Raw genomic sequence first — 23,476 nt, forward strand, 5'->3', positions numbered from 1 at the left:
CTTAGTCTGCAAGGCTATGGAGCACATCATCATGGATCTCATAAACAAAGACAATGGGAACCTCCAAACACTGGACTCCTACCTGAAGTCTGGCGCTTTAAGGGCAGATCATGCCTCCTAAGGGCAGATCATGCCTCCTAAACCTGGTGGACTTCTTTGAGACAGTTACCAAGGCTGGTAGACCAGCTGAGGAAAGGTGGAGCCACACAGCCTACCTAGACATCGCAGCACCTTGGACACCATTCCCCATTCTGTGTATTATAGACAAGCTCACCAGCCTGAACAGAAACTCCTGCATCACGAGAGATGGGTTGCCAACTGGCTCACTTGACAGAACCCACATGGTATGAGTTGGCGGGAGCTAGGTCTGACTCAAACCGGTTGAAATGCCGGAGTTCCCAGGGCTCAGTCCTAGGGAACCACTCTGTTCAGCATATAGCTCTCAGAGGTACAGGCAAGCACAAGAGGACTATGGCTGACCAAGTTCACAGATGACTGCAAACTAGTTGAGCTATAATTGACTCTCTGGTTGACACACAAGAGACATCCTCCAAAAAGAGGTCTCACAATTGAGACAGATACCTGAATGTCAAAATCATGGCCTCCAAGCTAAATGCCAAAAGTGCATAGTGCATCCCCTTTGGAAAAACAAAGTACCCACAAACTACCACAGTCCCTTAAATACCTGAGAAAGATGTAATAAGGGATCCTGGGGCCCCGAAGTAGATATAGTAATCTCCTTTGATAATCACATTGCCAAAGTGGTTAGAAAATCCCTTCTATGTGGCCCACCTAATCACAAAAAGGTTTGCATCCAGATCAAAGCAGGTCATTCAACTCTGCCCCTCTACTCATCACTCATCAGACCCATCACCCAGAGTACAACGCCCCATTTGGGATGTAATCTTACAAATACACCCTGCAACAGCTGGAAAGACCACAGAGGTATGCACGATCACTGGCCCCTCAAACAGATCCCCATGCAGCTGCCCACTGAAGAAACTCCAGCTGTGTACCTCTGTTGCATACCGCCTACTCAGAGGTGATCTCTGCTCTGACAAACAAGGCCATGTCCAACCCAGAATTGATGGACATGCTCCAATCTAAAGAAAACATATCCCTCAAGCCTAGGGATCTAAACCTCATGACAACAATAAATATGGGACGTGCTGAGAGGGATATTAGATTTTCCTGTTTAGAGACTTCCCATGCTTTGGAACAAGAGATCCCAATCTACATTAAGGCCAGAGCTCCCCTCACTACAACACTAGCTTCAAGGAGAAACCTTGACAGAGTGGATGGTGAAATAGAGGTTTACCCTCGGGATCACTTCCCGTGGCTTTCTGCTGGACTTGAGGCACAGGGAACCCGATCTAAAGGGGCGGCGCAAAGACAAATATATTCTGGCTAGGCTTATAAATGCCTTCAGGCAGATAGCCTAATACCTTACCTATGAACCTATCAGTACTATTGAGGAGGTATGAATGAAGTAATGGAATCTTTTGATGCCCTCGAGGCCTATTACTTGATAAAGGACACACATGTATTCACATAAGTCTCTGCTGTCACATGTTCAAAGTCACTGCTGTACAATCATCCACCTTTTACTCGCTGCTTTAAATTAAATACACATAACAATAAGCACATACACAGGATACTGCCAATTTCATTTGTATTATTACACAATTCTGGTTTTAAACACTCCAGGTTCATCACTCTACCCTGGTAAATCCAGCAGTTAATACAGTTTTACTTCAGAGGTTGAGTCTTGTCTGATGCTAGGAGTACAATTGAAAGTGATTACATGGAGTAGTTAAAGGTTTGAGCTGCTGCCTGCAATCAATGTTATTTATATGTATGTATGTAGTATGAATGTTTTAGCCCCTTAGGTGGTGAGTGATGTGCTATGCATTGCGCCTTAGCAAGTAAGGGCATATGAGCACACCTATGTCTGCAACTGCTGGTTTCCCAGCTGACTTCTCACCTGCATGTGGTTGTGGTGACCTTCACTGGCAGTGCGGATGTGTGCCCCTTCCCTTGTTGATCCTGCTGAAAATGTTTTCTCAGAATGATGTTGTGAAGTATGACACAGATGATGAAGATTTCCAGTACATGTACTTTGACTGTACTGCAGGGCTCTGTTCAGATGTACCCTAGATAGTGGGAATTGTGACTTCAGCATCCCAAACACATGCTCATATGATATTGCTGGTTTGAGCATGTGCCTCATTATGGCATTCTTCAACAGGTGTTGTGTGTGCATTTCTGATGGGCATCATCAGCCATGGTCTCCAGTACATAACCTACCATCCCCAGTAATTGACCCTGTGGGATATCACCTCTTGTGAACATCTGATACAGTTGGAGATCATGCCAGGACATGAGGTTGTGGTAACTTCTGGGTTGGCAAGACATACATTCAAGATGATTCTCCCTAGCATTACACACAACTTGGCAGTTAATGGAGTGGAAACCCTTTCTATTTATGTAGACCCTTCTCTGTTCCTCGGTGGTGCCTTTGATTTCTTTATGTGCACAGTTTATGGCACCCTAGAACCTCAGTGTAGTGTGTGCTGGGCAGGATAGAGACTCTTGCATACAATTGTAGCCCCTGTCCTAAGGAACCGGGTATGGGGAAAATATATGTGGTCACGCCACATTACGTTTGGAGCACATCATTTAGGAACTGGATGGAGGATCCCGGATGCCAATGCCTTTGACACCCCCAGCATGTCCCCTGTTTGTCTCTGGAAAGGTTTCTCGTAGCTAAAATTCTAAGTGCTACACATACTCTTCCTTTTTGTCTTCACTGGTATTGGTTTCTCCCTCAGTTTGACCTGGGTCTGAGGTGAGGAAGACAGAGGTTGCAGAGTTCCTGTAGTGTGTCTCTATATACCCTTTAGCACTCCACACAATCTCCACCCCATACAGACTGTGATAAGTTGACCTGGGGTTTGAAAACTCCTTCTTCTTGGTCATATGGGTCTTTTAGCAGCAGCAGCAGAGACTTCAGCCTGTTACAAATACACATGAATTAAGGCAACAGCAGCCCCTAACATTCTATCTCATGCAGTAACTCCTTTCCATGGTTGTATTCCAATAAGTTTTGGAGCATTTGCAGGAAAAAGAACACTGAGTCTACGGACGTTGCTTTATATCTTATTGAATATCTCCATCTTGAATTGGTTGGATTAGTATACAGTTCAGCTGCTTATGCTGTATAGCATACTCACTGTGTTTACAGTGGTTTGCACAGACTCTATACACCATGTGTAGAGCAGCTTACTGAATACAAAACAGTGGCTACCATGTAGGGTTTACTGAATCTACCCTCTAATGTAATTGAAAGCAACCTGGTCTATATACCAAACTGCATGAAAATCATTGATAATACAACTTCATAGACAAATACAAAGTATGACTTTTTATGAGCTATTTTGCTGAGTGTATTAAAAAATATATCTTATCCCTAATGCGTCCTCTTTATTTTCCACTTACATTTACCAAATCCCAGTTTGGAGCTATTATATAAGAATATTTGTTTATATAAAAAAATAAGCTAAGCATGCACATCCATTCATCCTTAACCCCTACGTGTAGCGCTACCTATATATATATATATATATATATATATATATATACACACACATATATATATATGGGTTCACTTCAGTTCACTGAACTTTCAAATTCACTGACTTTCATTTCACTGACACCATTTCACTGAAATTCATTTCACTTCGAGAAAGTTCATTTCACTGTTATCTTCACTGAAAGTTCATTTCACTGAAAGTTCATTTCACTGGACAACTACATATTAGCAATAAAATGGAATATTCCCCCTTCCCCACTTTGTAGTGCGACCCTGGAGTTAGAATATATAGTTAGGGGGGGTGTGGGGGCAGAAACCCCCACATCGGGTGGGTGGGTGGGGGTGCAGCCTTCACTTCATTCTTCATATGATATTCTTTACGCTTTGATATAATATTGCTTAGTAAAAGAAAGTAAGTGGAGGCCATGCCCCCAAACACTCCCCGATGTGGGGCTCTGCCCCCCACACCCCCTTAACTATATATTCTAACTCCAGGGTCGCACTATAGTGGGGAAGGGGGCATATTCCATTTACTTTGTAATAATACTTGTCAGTGAAATGAACTTTCAGTGAAATGAATTTCAGTGAAATGGTGTCAGTGAAATGAAAGTCAGTGAATTGAAAGTTCAGTGAACTTGAAGTGAACTCCATATATATATATGTATATATATATATATATATATATATATATATATATATATATATACACACACACACACACATATATGCTCATTTTGTCCAGATTAACATTATATTTTTAGACTTTTGCCTTCAGTCTTTTACTGTACATATATTTTCTCACATTTTCTTCAAAGTGTTTTAAAGAGAGTAGAAAGTTTCATAAAAATGCATCATTAATGAGCTGTTCACTTACTGTCAGGCTTTTCTTTAATATTATTCTTGTGTTCTGTTCTGTTTACCCCGTCCTTGTCATTCATTGGCAGTTCAGTATTATCTTCTTTAAGTAGCACTAACAATGCCTCTAGGGGAATCTTGTAACCTACATATTAAAAAAATATATATTACATACGTTATTCTTTCAGAGAGTTCCTGTGCACAGTTTTGTTTAATTTAACAAGATTAAAACATCTTCTCTCAGTCTTCCACAGTTCTATACTTAAAGCATGTTTTCCAAAAGAATTACAAAATACAGCATCCACCTCAATAGTAGTTCACTTGAACACAAAAGGTGTTAAGAGATCTGCGAAACACAGGTTGATAGCAACCTCTCTGTTAACCACCACATTGCCACTGTGGTCAGAAAGTCCTATGTGGCACATCTCATTACTAAGAGTTTTGTATCCAGGTAAAAAGAGGTCATTGTCTCCCTCTACTCTTCCCTCATTAGGCCAATCATAGAGTACAATGCCCCATTTGGCATGTACCTCACTAAATACCTGCAACAACTGGAGAAGCCACAAAAGCACCTCACAAAGAGGATCCTAGGCCTTAAACATTTGTCCTATATGGACAGACCAAAAAAAAAAAACTCCCAACTATTCTCTGTCTCATATCGCCTATTTAGAGGCAATCTCTGCTTGATTTACAAAGCCATGTCAGACCCAGCTCTGTTAGAAATGCTACATCTAAAGAAATCCCAATCCCTCTGCACCACACACTCCAGAGACCTCAACATCATTACCACAATCAACATAACATGCTGGAGGGCTAGGCTCATAACACAAAGACTGCCCATGCTATGGAATAGACTTCCCATACATGTCAAGCAGAGCACCTCACTGACCCACTTCAAGAGGAATCTTGATGAGTGGATGGAAAATAGAAAATTCACCCCAGGGATCACTCCAGTGGCTTTACTAGACAGAGGCACTGAGAACTAAGGTTGGGTGGCACGATGCCAGGGTAATCCTATGGGCTAGGCTTGTAAAAACTCCAGGGCCACTAGTCTAGTACATACCTATGAACATAAAATGTTTAATTTGTTTAAGAGTAGCAGAATTTCAGTTTTGCATGTATTACTCGCATCTAGAGTTATACTAAATACATTTTAAAGAAGTTCTTTCCTTTTAGCAATGATTATTTTTTTCACTTCAACTTATACTAGTAAACAATTTATTTAAAAAAAAAAGCTGTATATTCAAAATAAGTGTTTATTTTTGTTTATTAATGAGGCAACTGCATCTGTGTCCTTGATAAGGAGCCCTTTTAACATAATTTGCAAACTGTATAACTAGTTGTATTCATGTGAAAAACTAGCAGATATTCATAATATCTGAAATACATCAATGTTTCTTATTATGCCTGTGTTTAGAAACACATGCCCTGTGTGCTACATTCGGGAAAAGCTCTGAAGTCCAAAATGCTGCTGACTGTACTTAAAGAACTTTGCAATCCGTCTTTCATGGAAATCTTATCTTATTGAGATGAGAGCACCTTGTTATACCACAGATGAGCTATGCTTTGAGGTCATACAGGTGTGGAAAATGGGTACACAAAGTTATACATTTCTGGTGTAAACTGCAGTTCAGTGACAACAGATTACATCTGAAATATCCAATTAATCATAACTAAACGTGGACATGAGAGAGGCACACAAATATAGAGGAGATCTGGTATCTCAAAGGAGACTGCACAATGGGTAAAGGATTATAGGTTAACATAAGAACAGATGACCAAACCTAGCATGATATCTAAAATAAGAATATGTAACAGTGAAAGAAAACAAACTTTAATTAAAAAGTGTTAATTACCACTTATAAACCACTAAAACAAGTGTGACATTACAAATAGCAGGGAGATCCCTCATGATTACGTAGGTTCAGGTGTGGAAAGATGTTGGTATTCTGAGGGCCGTCTGAAAAATGAGGCAGTGCAGAGATGTCTTTATCTAAACTCAATGTGCAGGTCTCAGTTGTCTGGTTTCTATTTTTTCTACTTAGTTCCAGCGTCCACAGTTTATTCCTTTGTTTATATTACACTTTTAGCTTGTATGCTTCTCCTGTATCCTTGTAGGTTTATTCCAGGTAAATCAGCTTCCTCCCACCTACATAAAATACTCTGGAGTCTTTTAGCAGTTGTTAGTAAAGTTATTACAAAAACTGGAAACTGAACTCAGTTCCTATATTCAAAGAATGTTTAAATTTGACAACAATACTATGTACAACTGAAAAAGAAGTGATCAGAATAAGAACTATAAATCATACTAAGACTTTTAGCGGTTGGGATAGCCTTGAAAGGTTGCTGCTGATATACCAAGACTCTTTAACGTGTTAATTGTATAAGATTACCTTTAGGATTCAATGTATTCCTAACATTTTATAACAGTATGCGATGCTGAATTTTTTCTATTCTGTGTATACACTGTAAATATGTTATATTAATAACATGTTTCTCAAAAAACACATTCTAATTTATCTGCAGCCTATAAACTGCCCACTTGAATCATATAAATGACAGGAATGTAGGATGATATATACACACATATATACAGCTTTTCCCTTGTGGCATAATTTTTGACTGAAATGGTCCTCAGTGACTGGTTCACTTACTCACGTAGCAAATAAATACAAGACATCTCGGCATACCGTTTTAATAAGGTACTCATAACTCTCAGAATGAAGACCACTCCTTAAGATGGGACAAGACCTACCTGCTGAAATTAAGGTTTCATAGTTCTCTAACATCACTTCCTTATGAAGCTCCTTGTCTTGTTTTGTTAACATCTTCATCTCCTCTGCTGTGAAAGTAACAGCAACATCCTCAAAGGATTCTGGAGCCTGTAAAAGACACACAGTGCAGTTCATCTTTTCTTTTACTGCAGTCAGTGTAAACTATGCTATTTTCATGTAATGCATTTGATGTAAATTGTGTTACGTATCACTGGCATTTGTTACCAGAAGTGCAGTTAAAACAGTAAAACTAAAATCAGTCATTAACAAGTACAAATGACCTTAACACAATTATGCAAGTAACAATGCCTTCATTTCTGAGTTGAAAAATGTTTCTTGCTGCTATCTTTCTCTCTCTCCTTTACACACATTAAGGTCAGCAGTAGGAGGACACAGAGCTCCAGTTAATAATTAATTTGAATTAATTAATTTAACATTTTTTTAACCAGGAAATTCCAACTTGGAATGAAGCCAATTTTCAGCGGAGGCTCTGGGAGAAATGGTCCAGATGCCTGTCTTTGCAACATGGGAAAGCACCTGGAGGAAACCCACACAAATGCAGGGACTCCAACCGAGAATCAAATAAGACAACCTCCGCTGTGAGGTGAAAATGCTACCATTGCACCGTCCAAAGATCTAAAGTTTAGAAAAAGACTTGGTGATCTAATTTAGGGAACAGGAAAACAGGAAGCAAAGAAGGAAGCCTTGAAAGATGGAAAGAAAAAGTGGGATTACAGCTGAGAAGGAATGAAAACTTAGGAGCAGGAATAAGATGGAGAAAGCATGGGGCTGTGAGATAGTTGTAGTAGCTACTGGAAGATGACAAACCATGGAGGATTACTTAAGAAATCTACAACAAATGGTCCAAGATGGCAGTCAAGATGTAGCAGTCACAAGATATCCACTCTGTGGTGGTACAGAAGCTGACTGGTGGAATTAATAAAACCATTATGGGACAGTAGGCCAAATTAATTTAATGGCCAGTGGTGCAGGAAAAATGGATGGGGTTATGTTAGATGGGTTAGAGTAAGAACAGCGGTGGGAGGGATAATCCAAAAAACACTCATTTGTCAGTGACAAATGTTACTTGCATTTGTGCAGGACTCAGCAGTATGCAGCAGGTAGACTACAGGCACACAGAATTACAATGCAGTAAGGCTCAGACAAAACTGTGGTCTAAAATATATTCAAAGAGGTACAGTCTGCCCAGATCAAGGGTTACATCAGTTAAATTTATGTTTGCTTCTGCTAGAGCTGGTGGAATTCAGGTAGATGTAGAAGACCCTAAAGCACTTACTGAAAAGATCAGAGAAAGTTAGTAGGGTTGCCACCTTTTCAAATGACCAAAGTGGAACATGTTCTGTAGAAATGTCAGATTTTCCAGGACAAAACATACTACCAGCATGCATACATACAGATTACTTTACTTTTTTGCTTTTAAAATTTATTCTAGCTTATTTGAGTTTGTATATGCTACCTCACAAAATATAACATATATATATAAAATATAACTGTTTTATGCAACTAGTAAAAAAACTTAGAAAATTTTTTTTTTCCTGAAATCTCAGGCCATTTGCATTTTTTATTTTTTTTTTTCACTCAGCTGCTTTAAAAGAAGGACTGTGTCCACTAAAAGTGGGACAGGTGGTAACCCTAGAAGTTAGTAGTATAAATACCACACTGGGTAAAAAAAAAAGGCTAGTAGTCCTTTGGGAATGACCTGATCATTAAAGGATAAAGAAAGAAAACAACAAAACAAAAAAACAAAAGTACAGAGAACCATTATTCTGCAGTTTGGATATTGGTTCATTTAACAATAATTCACCACATGGTTTAAGTAATGCAGGATTTACCCACAGATGGCACAATCTGATCAAGGGGGTAAAGCCTGAGTGATTAAACAAAGCCAACCATGGATAAATACTGTGCTACTCACACCCTGTTGATTATTATTATACAGTGAAATTATTTAAGAAAAAAAGTCTCTATTACTATTTATAAATTTATTTCATAAAAATAATTCAATGCTCTTCCATCTGCTTCTGGTAGTCTGGGATAGCCAATATATGAACTGCATATGCTCTGTAAATGTGTGCATATGATATGTGCATGGTGTAATGTTTTTTATATAATATCATGTTGCAGGATATGCCATGCAGCTACTTGTAGGGGTCCTTCTGGCACTGAAATTTTGAGGGTTTTTTTTATGTTAAACAGAAGACCTCCAATTCTTCACAAGAGCACTTGATGCACAATAAAAAAAGCAGTTGCACATTTTCTTTTGTAAGTGACCCATGTAGTTCATCAAAACTGTCATTTAATGAATTTTTGCACATTTCTGTAGTGCCTTATGTAATAATCACGCATAACTACTTACAGTGTTTATACAATTACGGACTTTATTACTGTGGGGTGGATTGTCATGTGGTTATAGATGAGTCTAAATGTGCAAAAACGCATTAAATAACAGCTTTGAGAAAGTCTACAGTTCATTTATAGGTTCATAGGTAGGTACGAGGCTATCTGCCTAAAGGCATTTATAAGCCTAGCCAGAATGCGTTGGCCTTCGCCGCCCCCTTAGATTAATTCCCTGTGCCTCTGCCCAGCAGAGCCACTGAAGTGATCCCTGGGGTAAACTTTCAGTTTCTCATCCACTCGTCAAGGTTTCTCTTGAAGAGCGTTAGCGAGGAGCTCTGCCTAATGTAGATTGGAATCTTGTTCCAAAGCATGGAAAGTCTCTGGGACAAGAATCTATCCCCCCAGCACGTCCTATTTATTGTTGTGGTGAGGTTTAGATCCCTAGAGCATGTGTCTAGAGGGGATAAGGTTTTCTTTAGGTGGAGCATGTCCATCAATTCTAGGTTGGACATGTCCTTGTATGTCAGGCAGAGATCACCTCTGAGTAGGCGGTATGCAACCGAGTACAGCTGGAGTTTCTTCAGTCGAGTTGCATAGGGCATCTGTTTGAGGCCAGTGATCCTCTTGGTGGGGTACTTCTGTGGTCTTTCCAGCTGTTGCAGGTGTCTTGTAAGGTACATCCTAAATAAAGCGGTGTACTCCATGATGAGTCTGATGAGTGAATAGTAGAGTGGCACAATGACCTCTTTTGATCTGCATGCAAACCCTTTTGTGATTAGGTGGGTCACATAGAAGGATTTTCTAACCACTTTGGCAATGTGATTATCAAAGGAGAGAGTATCATCTACTTGGGTCTCCAGATCCCTTATTATGTTTTCCGTATTTAGGGGACTACCACCTATGTGGTAGTTTGTGGGTACTTTGTTTTTTCCAAAGGGGATGACTATGCACTTTTTGGCATTTAGCTTGAGGCCATGATTTTGACACCAGGTATCCATCTTAGTGAGACCCTTTTGAAGGATGCCTGTGTCAGATGGAGAGTCAATTATAGCCCCTAGTTTTCAGCCGTCTGTGAACTTTGTCAGCCATAGTCCTTCTGTGCTTGCCTGTACCTCTGAGAAGTATATGCCGGGGAGGGGTCCTAGGACTGAGCCCTGGGGAACACCACTTGTAACCGGTTTAGAGTCAGACCTAGCTCCTGTAACCCTCATCATGTGCATTCTGTCTGTGAGCCAATTGGCAACCCATCTTGTGACATAGGGGTTTATGTTCAGGCTGGTAAGCTTGTCTATAATACCAGAATGGGGAATGGTGTCGAAGGCCTTTGTGAGGTCTAGGTAGGCTGTGTGTACCACCTTTCCCTCATCTATAGCCTTGGTAAATGTCTCAAAGAAATCCACCAGGTTTAGGAGGTATGATCTGCCCTTAACAAAGCTGAATTGAGTAGGGTCCAGTGTTTAGAGGTTCACAATGTCTCTGTTAATGAGTGCCATGATGATGCGCTCCATAGCCTTGCAGACCATGCTAGTCAGGCTTATAGGGTGATAGATCCCGGGGTCTGTTGTGGCTCCACCTTTGTGGAGCAGAAAAACCATTGCTGTGCACCACTCTATGGGTACTTAGCCTGTGGAGAGGCCGAGTTTGAACAGTGCATTTAGTTGAGGGGTTAGTTCGTCTTTCAGCTCACGTAGGATACAGCCTGGGACAACGTCCGGTCCCATTGATGCTGTGTTTTTGGCTTTGGAGAGGGCTGTTTTAACCTGAGTGTCTGTGATTTCAGGGGCTCTACATTCTTCTGGTATGGTAATGGGCCCTTTTGGGGGTGAAGTTTGCACTGAACCTGTCTGCCAGGATGTTGGCAATATTGGTTGGTTCAGTGTATTTTGTGCCATTCTGCACTAACTCCAAGCAGATCTGAGCATTGCCACTTAGATTCTTGACATAGCTAAAGAATGCCTTGTGGTTATCTTTGGAGTCCTTGGTAATTTTTCTTTCGAAGCTCGCCTTGGACAATTTTATGAGGGATCATAGTTTCTTGCTGATACTGATCAGGGATGTCTTCTCTTCTTAGGATTTTACTCTTTTCTGTACTAGTTTCCTCCTTCTATTGTACAGCTTGTTTATGGCAGGGGTCCAACAGACTGGATTCCTTTTCTTGGAGGAGTGAGTCCTGGTTTTGCTTGGAATATTTACAAAGGATGACGGTACATAACTGCTTTTTTATCATGTATTACACGTTCTTCTTGTGAAGAACTGGAGGTCTTCCATATCATTTTGTAATTCTTGTTGGCCTCTGTCTTGTTCTCTTGTTATCTGTTAGCTTTTTTTAATGCACTGAACGGTTATGCAGTATGGACCAGTATGCTATTGAGGGAATAGTGGCGCAGTGGATAGCCCTGTCTCCTCAAAGCAAGAGATCAACCAGTTTGACTTTTGGATGGAATGCTTTGTGTGTGGAGTCTGCATGTCCTCCCTCTGTTCTTGTACATTTCCTCTTGGTGCTCTGGTTTCATTCCACAGACATGCAGTAGGTGGACTGGAGTGTGTGTGTGTGTGTGTGTGTGTGTGTGTGTGTGTGTCTGTGTGTGTGTCTGTGTGTGTGTGTGTGTGTGTGTGTGTGTGTGTGTGTGTGTGTGTGTGTGTGTGTGTGTGTGTGTGTGTGTGTGGTGTACATGAACTACAGTGGCATGGCTAGTTATGCAGCAGTATAAACCTTGGCTCCAGATGACTGCCACTGTTGAAGTGATTCCCTGATCCCATGTGCAAAATGGGAAAAAGGGGATGTGGATGGATGGAATTTTTTTTTTTTTTACTTCTTAAATTGATCAGTCGTGTCATGGAGAAAGTGAACTTACTGAACTACCTCCTGTGGGGAACGTTCAATTTACAATGAGCTTGCTGATTAGTTTGTCCAATCAGCATGCCCATTTTGAAATGTTAATGTCTCTTTACTGTACAATTACCATTACAGCACCTGCACAAATGCTTTGGAAATGTAAGCAACAAAACCAGAAGCAAGAAAAAGCATGCCAGTCGGTTTTTATGAATGAATATGACCTTTTTTTTCCAGTTACAAACAGGACCACATTTCGTTTATTCATGTGTATTAGCATAAAGCTAGCTCAAGTATGAAGCCCACAGACCATCATGTCATGAATTAGTTGGCTTGAAGACCTACAGCCATGCCTCTCAACTGTCCAGATTTTAGCAAATTTTCCATATTTGTGCTCTGTTCCTCATAACATGTGGTTTTCTGGCACAGTGTTGAGGAATGAAGTAAATAAATAATTACAGGCACTTGACTTTCAGACTTCATATCCTTCAGAAATGCATGCTAAAGCAAAAACTCTTACTCCCAAAGAAACTGACCAGGTTAATTAGGCAGGATCTGTTTTTCATGGACCTGAACTCGCTTGGGTTGATGTCCTTATTTATTAATTCCATAATAATCTTTTTCCACAACCTTACAGATGAGGTTGGTCAGATTTATGGGTCTATAATTACCTGGGTCCATTGAAAACCCATCTCTGTGCAAGAGGATGACAGCTGCTGGTCTCCATTCCTCTGCCATAAAGTCTATTTGAAGGTTGATATTGAATAGCTCCAGTAGGGGGTCTCACAAAAATTTGGTCCCTCTTTGTAACTGCAGAAAAAAAGGAGGTCGTGTTATTTATAAACATGTATTGCCATACTCTTTCCTGCTAATAGGTTAGTGCAGAAAGATGTTATAAGTACCCCTCCTTCAGTCAGGCATGTACCTGGGGAAGTGGGTTTGGCAAAATGGCTAAGGTTGCCACCTCAGAGACACAAGGTGCAGGGTTTGATTCTGGCCTGGGGTTGTTAGCTAGGCTTAATATAGCCTTTAAGGGCAGCTAGCTTAATATTTACCTATGAACCTATAGGACTAGACTATACAGACACTCCAGCATGTTATCTAGCCCCAGTGAAGTGGTCTCATGGCCTTGGACAGTGCCTTGAGACTTGTTATTGCGGGATATTTGGGAGGGTGTAGATGCAGCTATGTGATCTAGGAATATAAGAGGGGAGAGGAAGTTAAGTTTGAGCTAAATATGTCCACTTGTATACCTGCTACATCCTCTGAGTCTCAGTATGTAATGTTATTTAGAGATAAATTTCTACAGTGCTGGGAATTGTTTGAGTTTTCTAACGCTGTCAAAGAAGGCTTTGTGGTTATCCTTCACCTGGGTAGCTATATTTACCTCATACATGGCTTTTGTTGATTTGATTGGCATCCAGAGTCCCCTGTTAAGTTTAGCAGGACTCCTTTTTAGCATTAGGAGTGTTAAATTTACTTTTGCATGCAATGATTTTTTTTCTTTTATTATGAAACCTGTTTAAATCTGCGTTCCACACTCAGGTTTATTCTTACATTTTGTACTGTATTTTCTTTGGAAGAGGACAGATGAGTCTATGCAGCTATTTACATGGGCACTGAATTCCAAATACCGAAAGGTGGGATAAACAAGTACATGTTGGGGTAACTACATTTCCCTTATCCATGAGGGCCAGTAGTGATAAACCAGAGGGTAGCTAGCATTAATGATGTTAATGGAATATCACAGGATATTAAATGTGACCGATGATCAATAGCATATTGCAGAGTATTACATGTACCAGATAATAACGGAGTATCACATGACATTACACATGGTTGATGATAATGGAGTAAATAGGATATTACATGTGATTGAAGGTAATTGGGTATCATAAAATATTCCATGAGATAGGCGACTTGGACTGTCATGGCATATTGTATATAACTGATGACGTTGAAGTAACACAGGACATTCCACGTCACTGATTATAATGGACTATCACTATGATGATAATGGAGCAGGAAAGCATATTACAACTGAACGATAAAGCAGTATCACAGGACACTACATGACTGATGCTAATGGAGTATCATGGGATATAACATGTGACTGCCGATAATGGAGTACCACATGATATTACATGTGACTGATGACAATGGAATGTCATGGGATAGTCCATATGACTGACGATAATGGAGTATCACATGATATTACATGTGACCAATGACAATGATGTAGCATGGGATATTACATGATATATAACATTTAAGGATGGTTGGATTCCTGTTCTTACAAAGTTGGTAAGCACTTTAACTTACAATGGGCTATTAGTAGTACAAGTACCCAAGACAATTTAATTCCCCAAGTGGGGCAAACATGCTGCAAAACTCATATCTATAGCTTCTTTTACTTTCTTCCAAAGGAGATGAAAATTCTCCCAATGCACAGTGGGGTTTGTAAGTCACATACCTATAATTGTATGTCCTGTACAAGAGTGATTTCTGAAACATTGTCATATGTACTGGACTTTACATGACAGTATGTGAATCCTACACAACTGGATAACTCACAACAAACACCACGTTACTATGCTTCGGGACTTTTACAAATACTTCTCTTCAATTACTGGCAATTTACCCGATTGATGATAAACAAATATGGAATTAAGGGCCCTTGGCCAATATATGTAAATTATTATGCACCTCCCCACAGCCCAAGTATGCATGAACTGTTTTATGTCCTCCCTGTTTTAACTAAAGCAGAGAACCTATCAAGGATGCCCACTCTCTTCCATGTTCTTTACATTAACAGTGAAGACTTTAGTGGTACAGCTAAGAGAAAATCCTCACTGACCACAACCACATAGGTACACCCAGGTGGTTGAAGATAAATGCATTGTTTGGCACTAGTCATGCTTGGTTCTACAACACTCTGCTATGACATCAGTTGAGATACTGGCATCTTCCTGCTCAACGAGGCCTGTATTAGAGAACAAAATTATCAACAATAAGGTTTAACTGACCCAAATATCTGGGCACACTACTAATGACAATGAAGAGGATACTGCTAAGTTCCTTCCTGGCACCCTTGTATAGTGACCGGTACGACTTAATACTCTGATGGAAAGAACTATTAATACCATTTTGAATTAAGTTAGCCCATGGAAAGAACTACTCCCACCATTTTTAATTAAGTCATACCACTTAATATGATGCTCCCTTTTCTGCTCCAGCTTCCATTTACAAGGTTGTCTCAACAGCCAAAATATTGCAATGGGTTTTACATACAATGTACAACCCACTTGGTGAACAAGAGGAAATTATGTGCTGCTGACAAAGCAGTGCTAATTTTCCTGAGTTTCCATTGTGACAATCTTATTAAGGAGGAATCACAAGCTAGTTTGTATGCAGATGTAGACATCTCTCACACAGGAATATTCAAGAAAAAACTGCATCCCCTCATGGTGTGAAATCTGTCAGAAATGACAGTAAGATCTTGATCAAGACCTGAGGTAGGCATAAGCCCAGAAAGGATAAGGCAAGTTAGGGAGATCATGGAACTCTGAAGATGTCCAGACAGACAACATCCTAGCCTTTCAGTCTAACTGGCAATCTCAGGAAATGTTTCTGCACAGATCTGCATTAAGTAGGGTCTTGTAAGTTTAGAACTCATCATTGAAAACAATTCTGAAGCTTAGCTCTTACAGCTAAACTCCATCTTTTTTCAAACAAGCATTTCATCAAATTCCTCTACTCACATGAGACCACCAAAAGGCACTGGTTACACAAATATACACATGGGTCTGCTCCAACCAAGTGTTGAAAATGTATGAATGCTTTCTTTCACCAGCCACTTTCACTCAAAAAATGAATACTTACAAATCTAAAATGACTACCAGATCTAAGATACACATTTTATGATGCTCTGACACCTTGGAGAAAACAATTACATGCTCCTTTGATAGCAATCACTCATTTCTATCATTTAATTAATGTCAAATGCCCTTCTCTAGGTTAAAATAACAATCATTTGATCTTTGCTAGCACTGTTCATAACCAAATAACCAACATGCAAACAGGATACTGTTCTGCCCTGTAACACAAATACTTTGGGGTTAAAAAGGAAGGAAGACACTATGGATGCACCTAGAACTCGACTTCCACCTCTGGATGACATGAAATTTTTGCTACTGGGTTAAGCACACCTCCCTCAACAGATTTTCTCCAACATTATTAGACTGGATTAGATAGGTCGTCACTTATTTTCAGATTAAGCAATTCCCTGAAAAAAACTCCAACAAAGAAATGGCACATCATAGTTACTAGTTCTCTAAAGCAACAGTACATACAGGCCAACAGGTACTGGGCTGCCTTTTTGTTATGACTGGAAATAGCAGGAGAGGGGATTTCCTTATTGATATTCATAGCATTTCGTTTAAAACAGATGTGCAGTAATGGTGTGCATTCTTAGGTTAGTAACACTTGTTTTTTGGCAGAATGATGGTACACATGGCAACAGTTATCAATTGTTCAGTGGGCGAAATTCTTTAGCTGGAGTAATTTTTAAATACTTTCGCTTTTACAGTTACTTAATATTTGATCCAAACTTTCATTAAAAGTCACACACTAAAACTGATTTCCTTCTGAAGGAAGTGGTAAATTTGGGATTTATAGGATATGGTTATCCACTTCTTGGCTTACTTAGAGCAACAAGTTTTCTCCACAGTAAGTCCAGTAACAATCTCATTTAACTGAATATAATAGTCGGTGTATTTCAAACAAATTCTGCAAATGATTGGACTAATATAGAAGTTCAGCCAGCTGGTCTTTCTTCTGTTGAGAGTCTCACAGCACCAGGTATCCATAGGTGACATGTTAACTGCTTGCTGCTCACAAATAATGAGCCTTTACTTAGTATATACTAAAACATTTTGTTTTTGAGAGATGCAAACATTTAACTAACATGGAGTCCTCACTCCCACAAAAGGACACAGACAGTGGGTATCACACATTCCAAAACAGTCTACACTAACCCATTGTTAAATGTCTTATACTATGGCTATAAAAAAGTTACTGCCAAAGCCTCCCAGATACAAGAAGACTAGGTATTGGAGAAAATTTAACACCACATCATCTTCTGGCATACTTCCAACAAAGAGTCACCAGAATTTAAATAATTTCAGATCCAGTACACCAGACTAGTCTATAAATAAAAATGTTTTAGTAATCAATGACTATATCTTCTCTCTGGACAAAGACAGGGTGATGGAGAATTGTCGTTCTGATACCAAGATCTCTAACATCTCAGGAGACCTTAAGGTACTTTCACCAGGAAAATGTGACTAAGTGGGAGTGAATGACTTGACATGCAAAACTATGATGTATATGCAGACAGGCACGTCAGAATGGTCCATGCAAATCACAAATGCAGGAAAGATTCTGATCCTGAGAGGAATCCTTCCTTCCTTCCCAAGAATGATGACTATGTACAAAGACAAGATAAGTAGCATCAACAATTGGCTAAATATTTGGTACCAGATCCAATATGTGTCAACATGAGATGAGATGCTAGACAGTCCTACATGCTCTGCCATGGACAGCCTGCAGCTCTTGTTCCAAGCCTTCAACATGCTGGCTAAAGCTTTACTGCAGCCATAGTGCCTTTTTAGGCAGAGTCCATCTAATGGACATTCCAACATAACTAATATATCAAATCCAAAACAGGATCACATTATGGTGGCTCTGGTTAATGCTATAAGTCTCAACAAATTACCCAACATTGAGGCCCTACTGCATTTGAAGCACCTCCATGTTTGAGTAATAACTGAAATTTGTTTTAAATATTAAGAAAGCACTCTGTCCATAGCTAGGTTTTGCATCTGTTATGTCTTCAGACTCTGTGGCAACTGTGATGGCATTTCCATATTTATTGGGGACCACATCACCTCTAGATACATTTCCAGGGACCCAGAAACACAGCTATTATGTTATAGCCTGTTACAGGACTCCCTCCATGTCTCCTGATAATTATGTAAGGTGCTTAAATGTAATAAATGAACTACCTATAAACAAAAACTTAATTACTTTGAGAGACTAACTACCCATGAACCTATACCTCAAATGTAGGATAAATTCATAAGTGCTTTGTTTCATTAACAAAAGCTCTCTGGAACAGATTAGGAAACCCACTAGACGGCCTAATATTCCTGACTTGGTCCTTACAAATAAAACTTTTTTATGCACTTTTCCCCTGGTACCTCCTTCCCTGGTTAAGCCTGTTCATAAACTAGTCACCTTAATGATTAAAACCTCTAAACTTGACAATATGAATATCTCAGAATTCAGTGATTAAAAATGCACAAATTTTACCCAACTCTAAGATAAAGTTTCAAGATTCACTTATTCTAGTTTAATGTCAGACTTCTCCTCAGCAGGGAACTACACAGAGAGTTCAATGCCCACTTAGATAACATATACAATTGACATGTGTCAGATCTAAATATAATGCCAAGTTTAAAATGAAACCACCCCAGTGGTCCACCTGCATAAACTTGGCAATAAAAGAAAAAATGTCCTTAAAATATATATCAGCTCTAAGGACCCTCAAATCAAGAATGACATTAGAAAACTGAATGAACTGGAGTTAGCATACGAAATTAAGGACAGCAAATGATATTTCTTTAGTTAAGTGTTATGAAAGAAAGAAATAATACCAAACATTGTTCAGAACTTATTCAAGATGGCACCACTAACTCTTACTCATTAGACATTGCAAATATACCAGCTAAAAAAGTCAGTCCCAACTTCACTCTGGAAATGATGAGTCAAACCCCACTTATCCATGAATCCCTCAAACCCCCCTCGCATCATCACCACCAAGGTTCATGTACTAAAGGAACTCTAAAGGCTAAACATACTTCCTGCATGGTATATAACAATGACCATGGCTGTTTAATCAGCAGTACCATGCAAGTACTTGTGGAGGAACAAACTATTTAACCTAAGTTTAGCTACTGCCATTTGGTGCAAAGTAGTGATGACCTCACTTCACAACAGTGGCCGTATCACTGATCCTGGGAATTACAGGCCCATCAGCCTGATGAGTCTCATATGCAAAGCTATGGAGCACATTGTAACTAACCTGATAAGCTACAGCATTAAAAATCTCATCAGGCTAGAGCTGCAGTACTTTGGCCTTGTAAAGTGTAGATCCTTTCTAATGAATCTGGTTAAGGTCTTTGAAAGAGTAACACAAGCTACTGACAAGCAGCCATGCTGTACACACAGCACACCTCAACCTGGCCAAGGCCTTTGGTACTACACTAACATAGAAAGTCTGCTCAATGTAGTAAGATGAACAGCAAGCTGGCTGAAGGACAGAACCCATACAGTGCGGGCAGCACGTGCTTCATCAAACAGCATGAAGGTAACCAATGGTGTTCCGTGTTGGGACTTCTTTTGTTTAGCATTTACTTTTCTGAGTTCCAGCTATCAACCAAGACCTCTGGCTAACCAGGTCTGTAGATGACTGCAAACTGTGAGTCACTATCAAGTGACCATTTGATACTCAAAGCCATGTGAAAAGAATGCTGATGTGCTAGTAATGGGCTTAAATTAAATCCTAACAAGTGTAATATCATTCTGTTTGGTAAATTATACCTCCTCCCAGCATATGACATCAATTCCCCACATTAAAATGAGAGTGTAGTTAGAGATATTGTACTTTGGTTAATAATTCCTTCTCCTTTAATTATCATGTAACAGAAGTCAGGAAGCACTTCCACTTACCACAGATAATCAACAAGGAGATACCTCCCAGATCCAAAGAGGTCACTGCTCCATTGTATTCAGCACTGGCCATGCCAATTACTGATTACAATGTCCTCTCTGTAATGTGTCTAACTAACAAGACCCCAGAGCCTCCTAACTTAGGACAGCACCTGTTTAATAACTGTAAGCTACCAAAAAACACAAAACTGAAAGCACTGTCCCCTTATACAGTACCTTATATACTTCTGAGGGGAGACTTAAGCCTTGACTTTCAAGCCATTAATGGTCCTTGATCTTTTGAATCTCCACTAATGGAATAGTCCACAACGGATCTAAATCTCCACCAGGTAACAAACCAATGTAGAGACAGAGGCTCACTACAAAACACCATTCCCACCTCTGGAATGGACTTACACTGCAAATTAAGCAGTCTAATACATTACCTTCCTTAAAGCAGGAACTGGATGTCTGGACAGGTACTCATAAATTCAGCCCTGACCTGACTGGTCTGGCACTCCTTGATAAAGGAGGTGCAATTTGAGGGTGGGCACTGACAGGTAGATTTGGTCACAAGAGCCAACTGCCTTGCATTTCCTATTATCTGAAGATACCTTGCAGCAAACCCTTGATAAAAAGAGTCCTGCAATAGGTAAAGGTATTTGTCTAGAACAGCTATGCTACACTATTTTCAGCCACCAGTCAGAAATTGTGTATATAAAAATCAGAGACAGCTTAATTTATGCATTAATAACTCCAGATGGCTTTATATTAAATAAATAGCCCAGCACTCAAACCTCATCCAATGAATCATTAATTTTAAAATGAGATCAATGAGGTGAGCAAGTAAGGAAGTCGTCACACCCAGAGATCTCACAGTCAGTGCAGGTTGAGACATTTAATTTTTTTTGTACTCATGAAGTTTGTTTTCACATGTTTGGAAATTAATTTTATTGTTTTTCTAGCACCTCAGTTCTCAACAGGTTTATTTCAATATGTTGGGAGTTGACGAGGTTTGCCTTGATGTAAAGCCATGGGTCAGTTTCTGGCAAATGAACAGAAAAAATTAAAAAAAAAAACATAAATAAAAAATAAGCAAATTACTTTACATAATTTAGACTGCTGGGAAGCTATTATCTGAAATGTTTCTTATGCAAACAAGACTTCACTTTCCAAAATGAAAGACATGCAATAGCAAAAATCAAAGGTGGACTTACTGATAGAACTCCACTAGCTTTGTGTTTTCCATGTTCTGATGTGTCACCTGACACTGATTCCTCAGTGGTTGTCAGATAGTCTGTGTCATTTCTCTCTTCCAGAACCTCTACTTCTGTTTTGATTTCCAAGTTAATATCAGATACTGCTGAGTGGATTTCTGTAACACCAGTTTTAATGCATTCAAGATTTTCTTCCATCTCTTTCAGAATTTTTGATGCTTTGCTGTTAAGTTGATAAATGAGTTTTTGTTCCTTGTTATGGAGAAACTGGTGCAGCTTTACAAACTCTTCTGCGATATATTTGTCCAAATTAACAGCACATTCCTGGGAAACAAGTAAAACAGAAAAGAACAAGTTAACTTGCTACACATTATCATACCACAATACCAGTTATGTCCATATATTTACCTTGCATGACAGAATGAATAAAGTTAAGCTCCTTGAAACAGAGACAGAGGAGCTGACTGCAAAACTGGTGTCATGGTTAAGGGGAGGGTTTATCCTAATGGTTAGGTCTTTAACTCACAGATACAAGGTAAAGGGTTTGATTCTGACCTCTAGTTATTGGCTAGGCTTATAAAAGTCTGCAGACGGGTAGCCTAGTATTTACCTATGAACCCAGGAACCATCAACCGAAGTAAGCACATCAGTGTGGACAGAAGGGAGAAATGTGAAGCCACCCTTATACTCTCTGGAGGAACGAGACATACATACATAGATGATCTACACCAAGAATTTGTGTAATGCAACAGCTGCGTGTTCAGAGGGAGGTGAAGCTGGATTTTAAAAAAGGATAAGGTAAGCACCGCACTGTTTGTCTGTCTCTATGCCAACCTGACTTCTTCTATTGACTCCTGGTCATCTCGGATGATTAAACTGGTTTTCAGGAATTATGGTGAGCAAAGAGGCCATATTCTTAGAAGGAAGAAGTTTTCTGCTGCAAGGTAAAATGTGGGCTCTGTCTCCTAGGCAGACCTGTATCTGTTCACAATACAGAAGTTAGGGGGAACCATGGTGGCTAGGCCATATCCGGGGTCACGACAATAGAGTAAAGTGACACCAATTAGGTTATGCCATCATACACAATGGGCCAGATTCCAAAAGACTTGTGTAGGTCTGTTTATAGAGATAGTAACTTAATTCATTGCAAGACCTTAGTCCGAGAGCAGATCTTTTGGAATCTGATTCCCAGTGTAAGCCAGTTTATAAACAGGTCTTACACCAAAGTAAGTTACTTACATACTTACATTGAGAACAAGTCTTTTGGAATCAGGAGAGACTTATACAGGGAAAGTCACTTACACTGAGAGCAAGCCTTTTGGAATCAGGCCCAATAGGTTAAGTAGGGCTGCTAAACACAAAGCTTGATTCTGCAATGTGAAAATCGGTGAATGCAAACACTGAAACAGTTGTGCAATGACTTAGTCCCAGCATCACATAAGAAAGTACAGTTGTGTAAAATCTAACCACAACAGTAGATGAACTTCTATTCACTGCTGCAGTATTCTTTACATAAAGGACCTCCTGCCAAGGAAAGCCCAATTCTGGGCAGTATACCAAAGTCTTAGTTCTTACAGGATCGTACGTCACACGTATGCTCCCCACACAAGGAGTAGGGCATAAAGGTGACGTATGAGTGCACACACTCAGAACTGAAAATGCCCCAGAAGCAGAATGCCCAATGGAACAAGGGCAACATGTGCACCCAGAAGGAGAAAAAGGAAGATGATGATGAGCCCCTTGGGCAGAAGGGCAAGACAAGGACAAGGCTGGAGTTAGAACAGAGGGGGTAGTAGGAAGGGAAAGAATACTGCAACAGTGAAGAGGACATCTGCTGTTATGGTAAGATAGTACTATGTCCTTCCATAATCACTACTGAAATGTTCTTTAAACTAAAGGAGAGTACAGGAGTGCAAGAGGAAGGTACAGAAGAGCCCTTTACAAACTCATGCAGGATAGCCCTGGCAAAGCCTGCCCTGGCCCTGGAAATAACATACAACTTGTAATGCTTATTGAAAGTATGAACAGGGGACCAAGTATCAACCTCAAGGGAATCCTTATCCAGACTCTTGAAAGA

At 39.8% G+C, this 23,476-nt stretch overlaps 1 protein-coding gene across 1 annotated transcript in view; it reads right to left on the reverse strand.

The window, feature by feature from the left end:
- Nucleotides 1-4,440: 4,440 nt before the first annotated feature.
- LOC122814426 (zinc finger protein 316-like) overlaps nt 4,441-23,476 on the reverse strand; it is a 40,040-nt gene continuing 21,004 nt past the window's right edge. Inside the window, exons 2-4 of the mRNA XM_044087007.1 lie at nt 21,400-21,723; nt 7,203-7,329; nt 4,441-4,592 (exon numbers count right to left, since the gene is read on the reverse strand). Of these exons, the coding sequence (XP_043942942.1) occupies nt 4,459-4,592; nt 7,203-7,329; nt 21,400-21,723 (585 nt within the window). The 3' untranslated portion in view covers nt 4,441-4,458. The remainder of the gene's footprint in view (nt 4,593-7,202; nt 7,330-21,399; nt 21,724-23,476) is intronic.

Source organism: Protopterus annectens, chromosome 10.part0, assembly GCF_019279795.1.
Source record: "Protopterus annectens isolate FY-2018-M chromosome 10.part0, PAN1.0, whole genome shotgun sequence".
Lineage (NCBI taxonomy): Eukaryota > Metazoa > Chordata > Ceratodontiformes > Protopteridae > Protopterus > Protopterus annectens.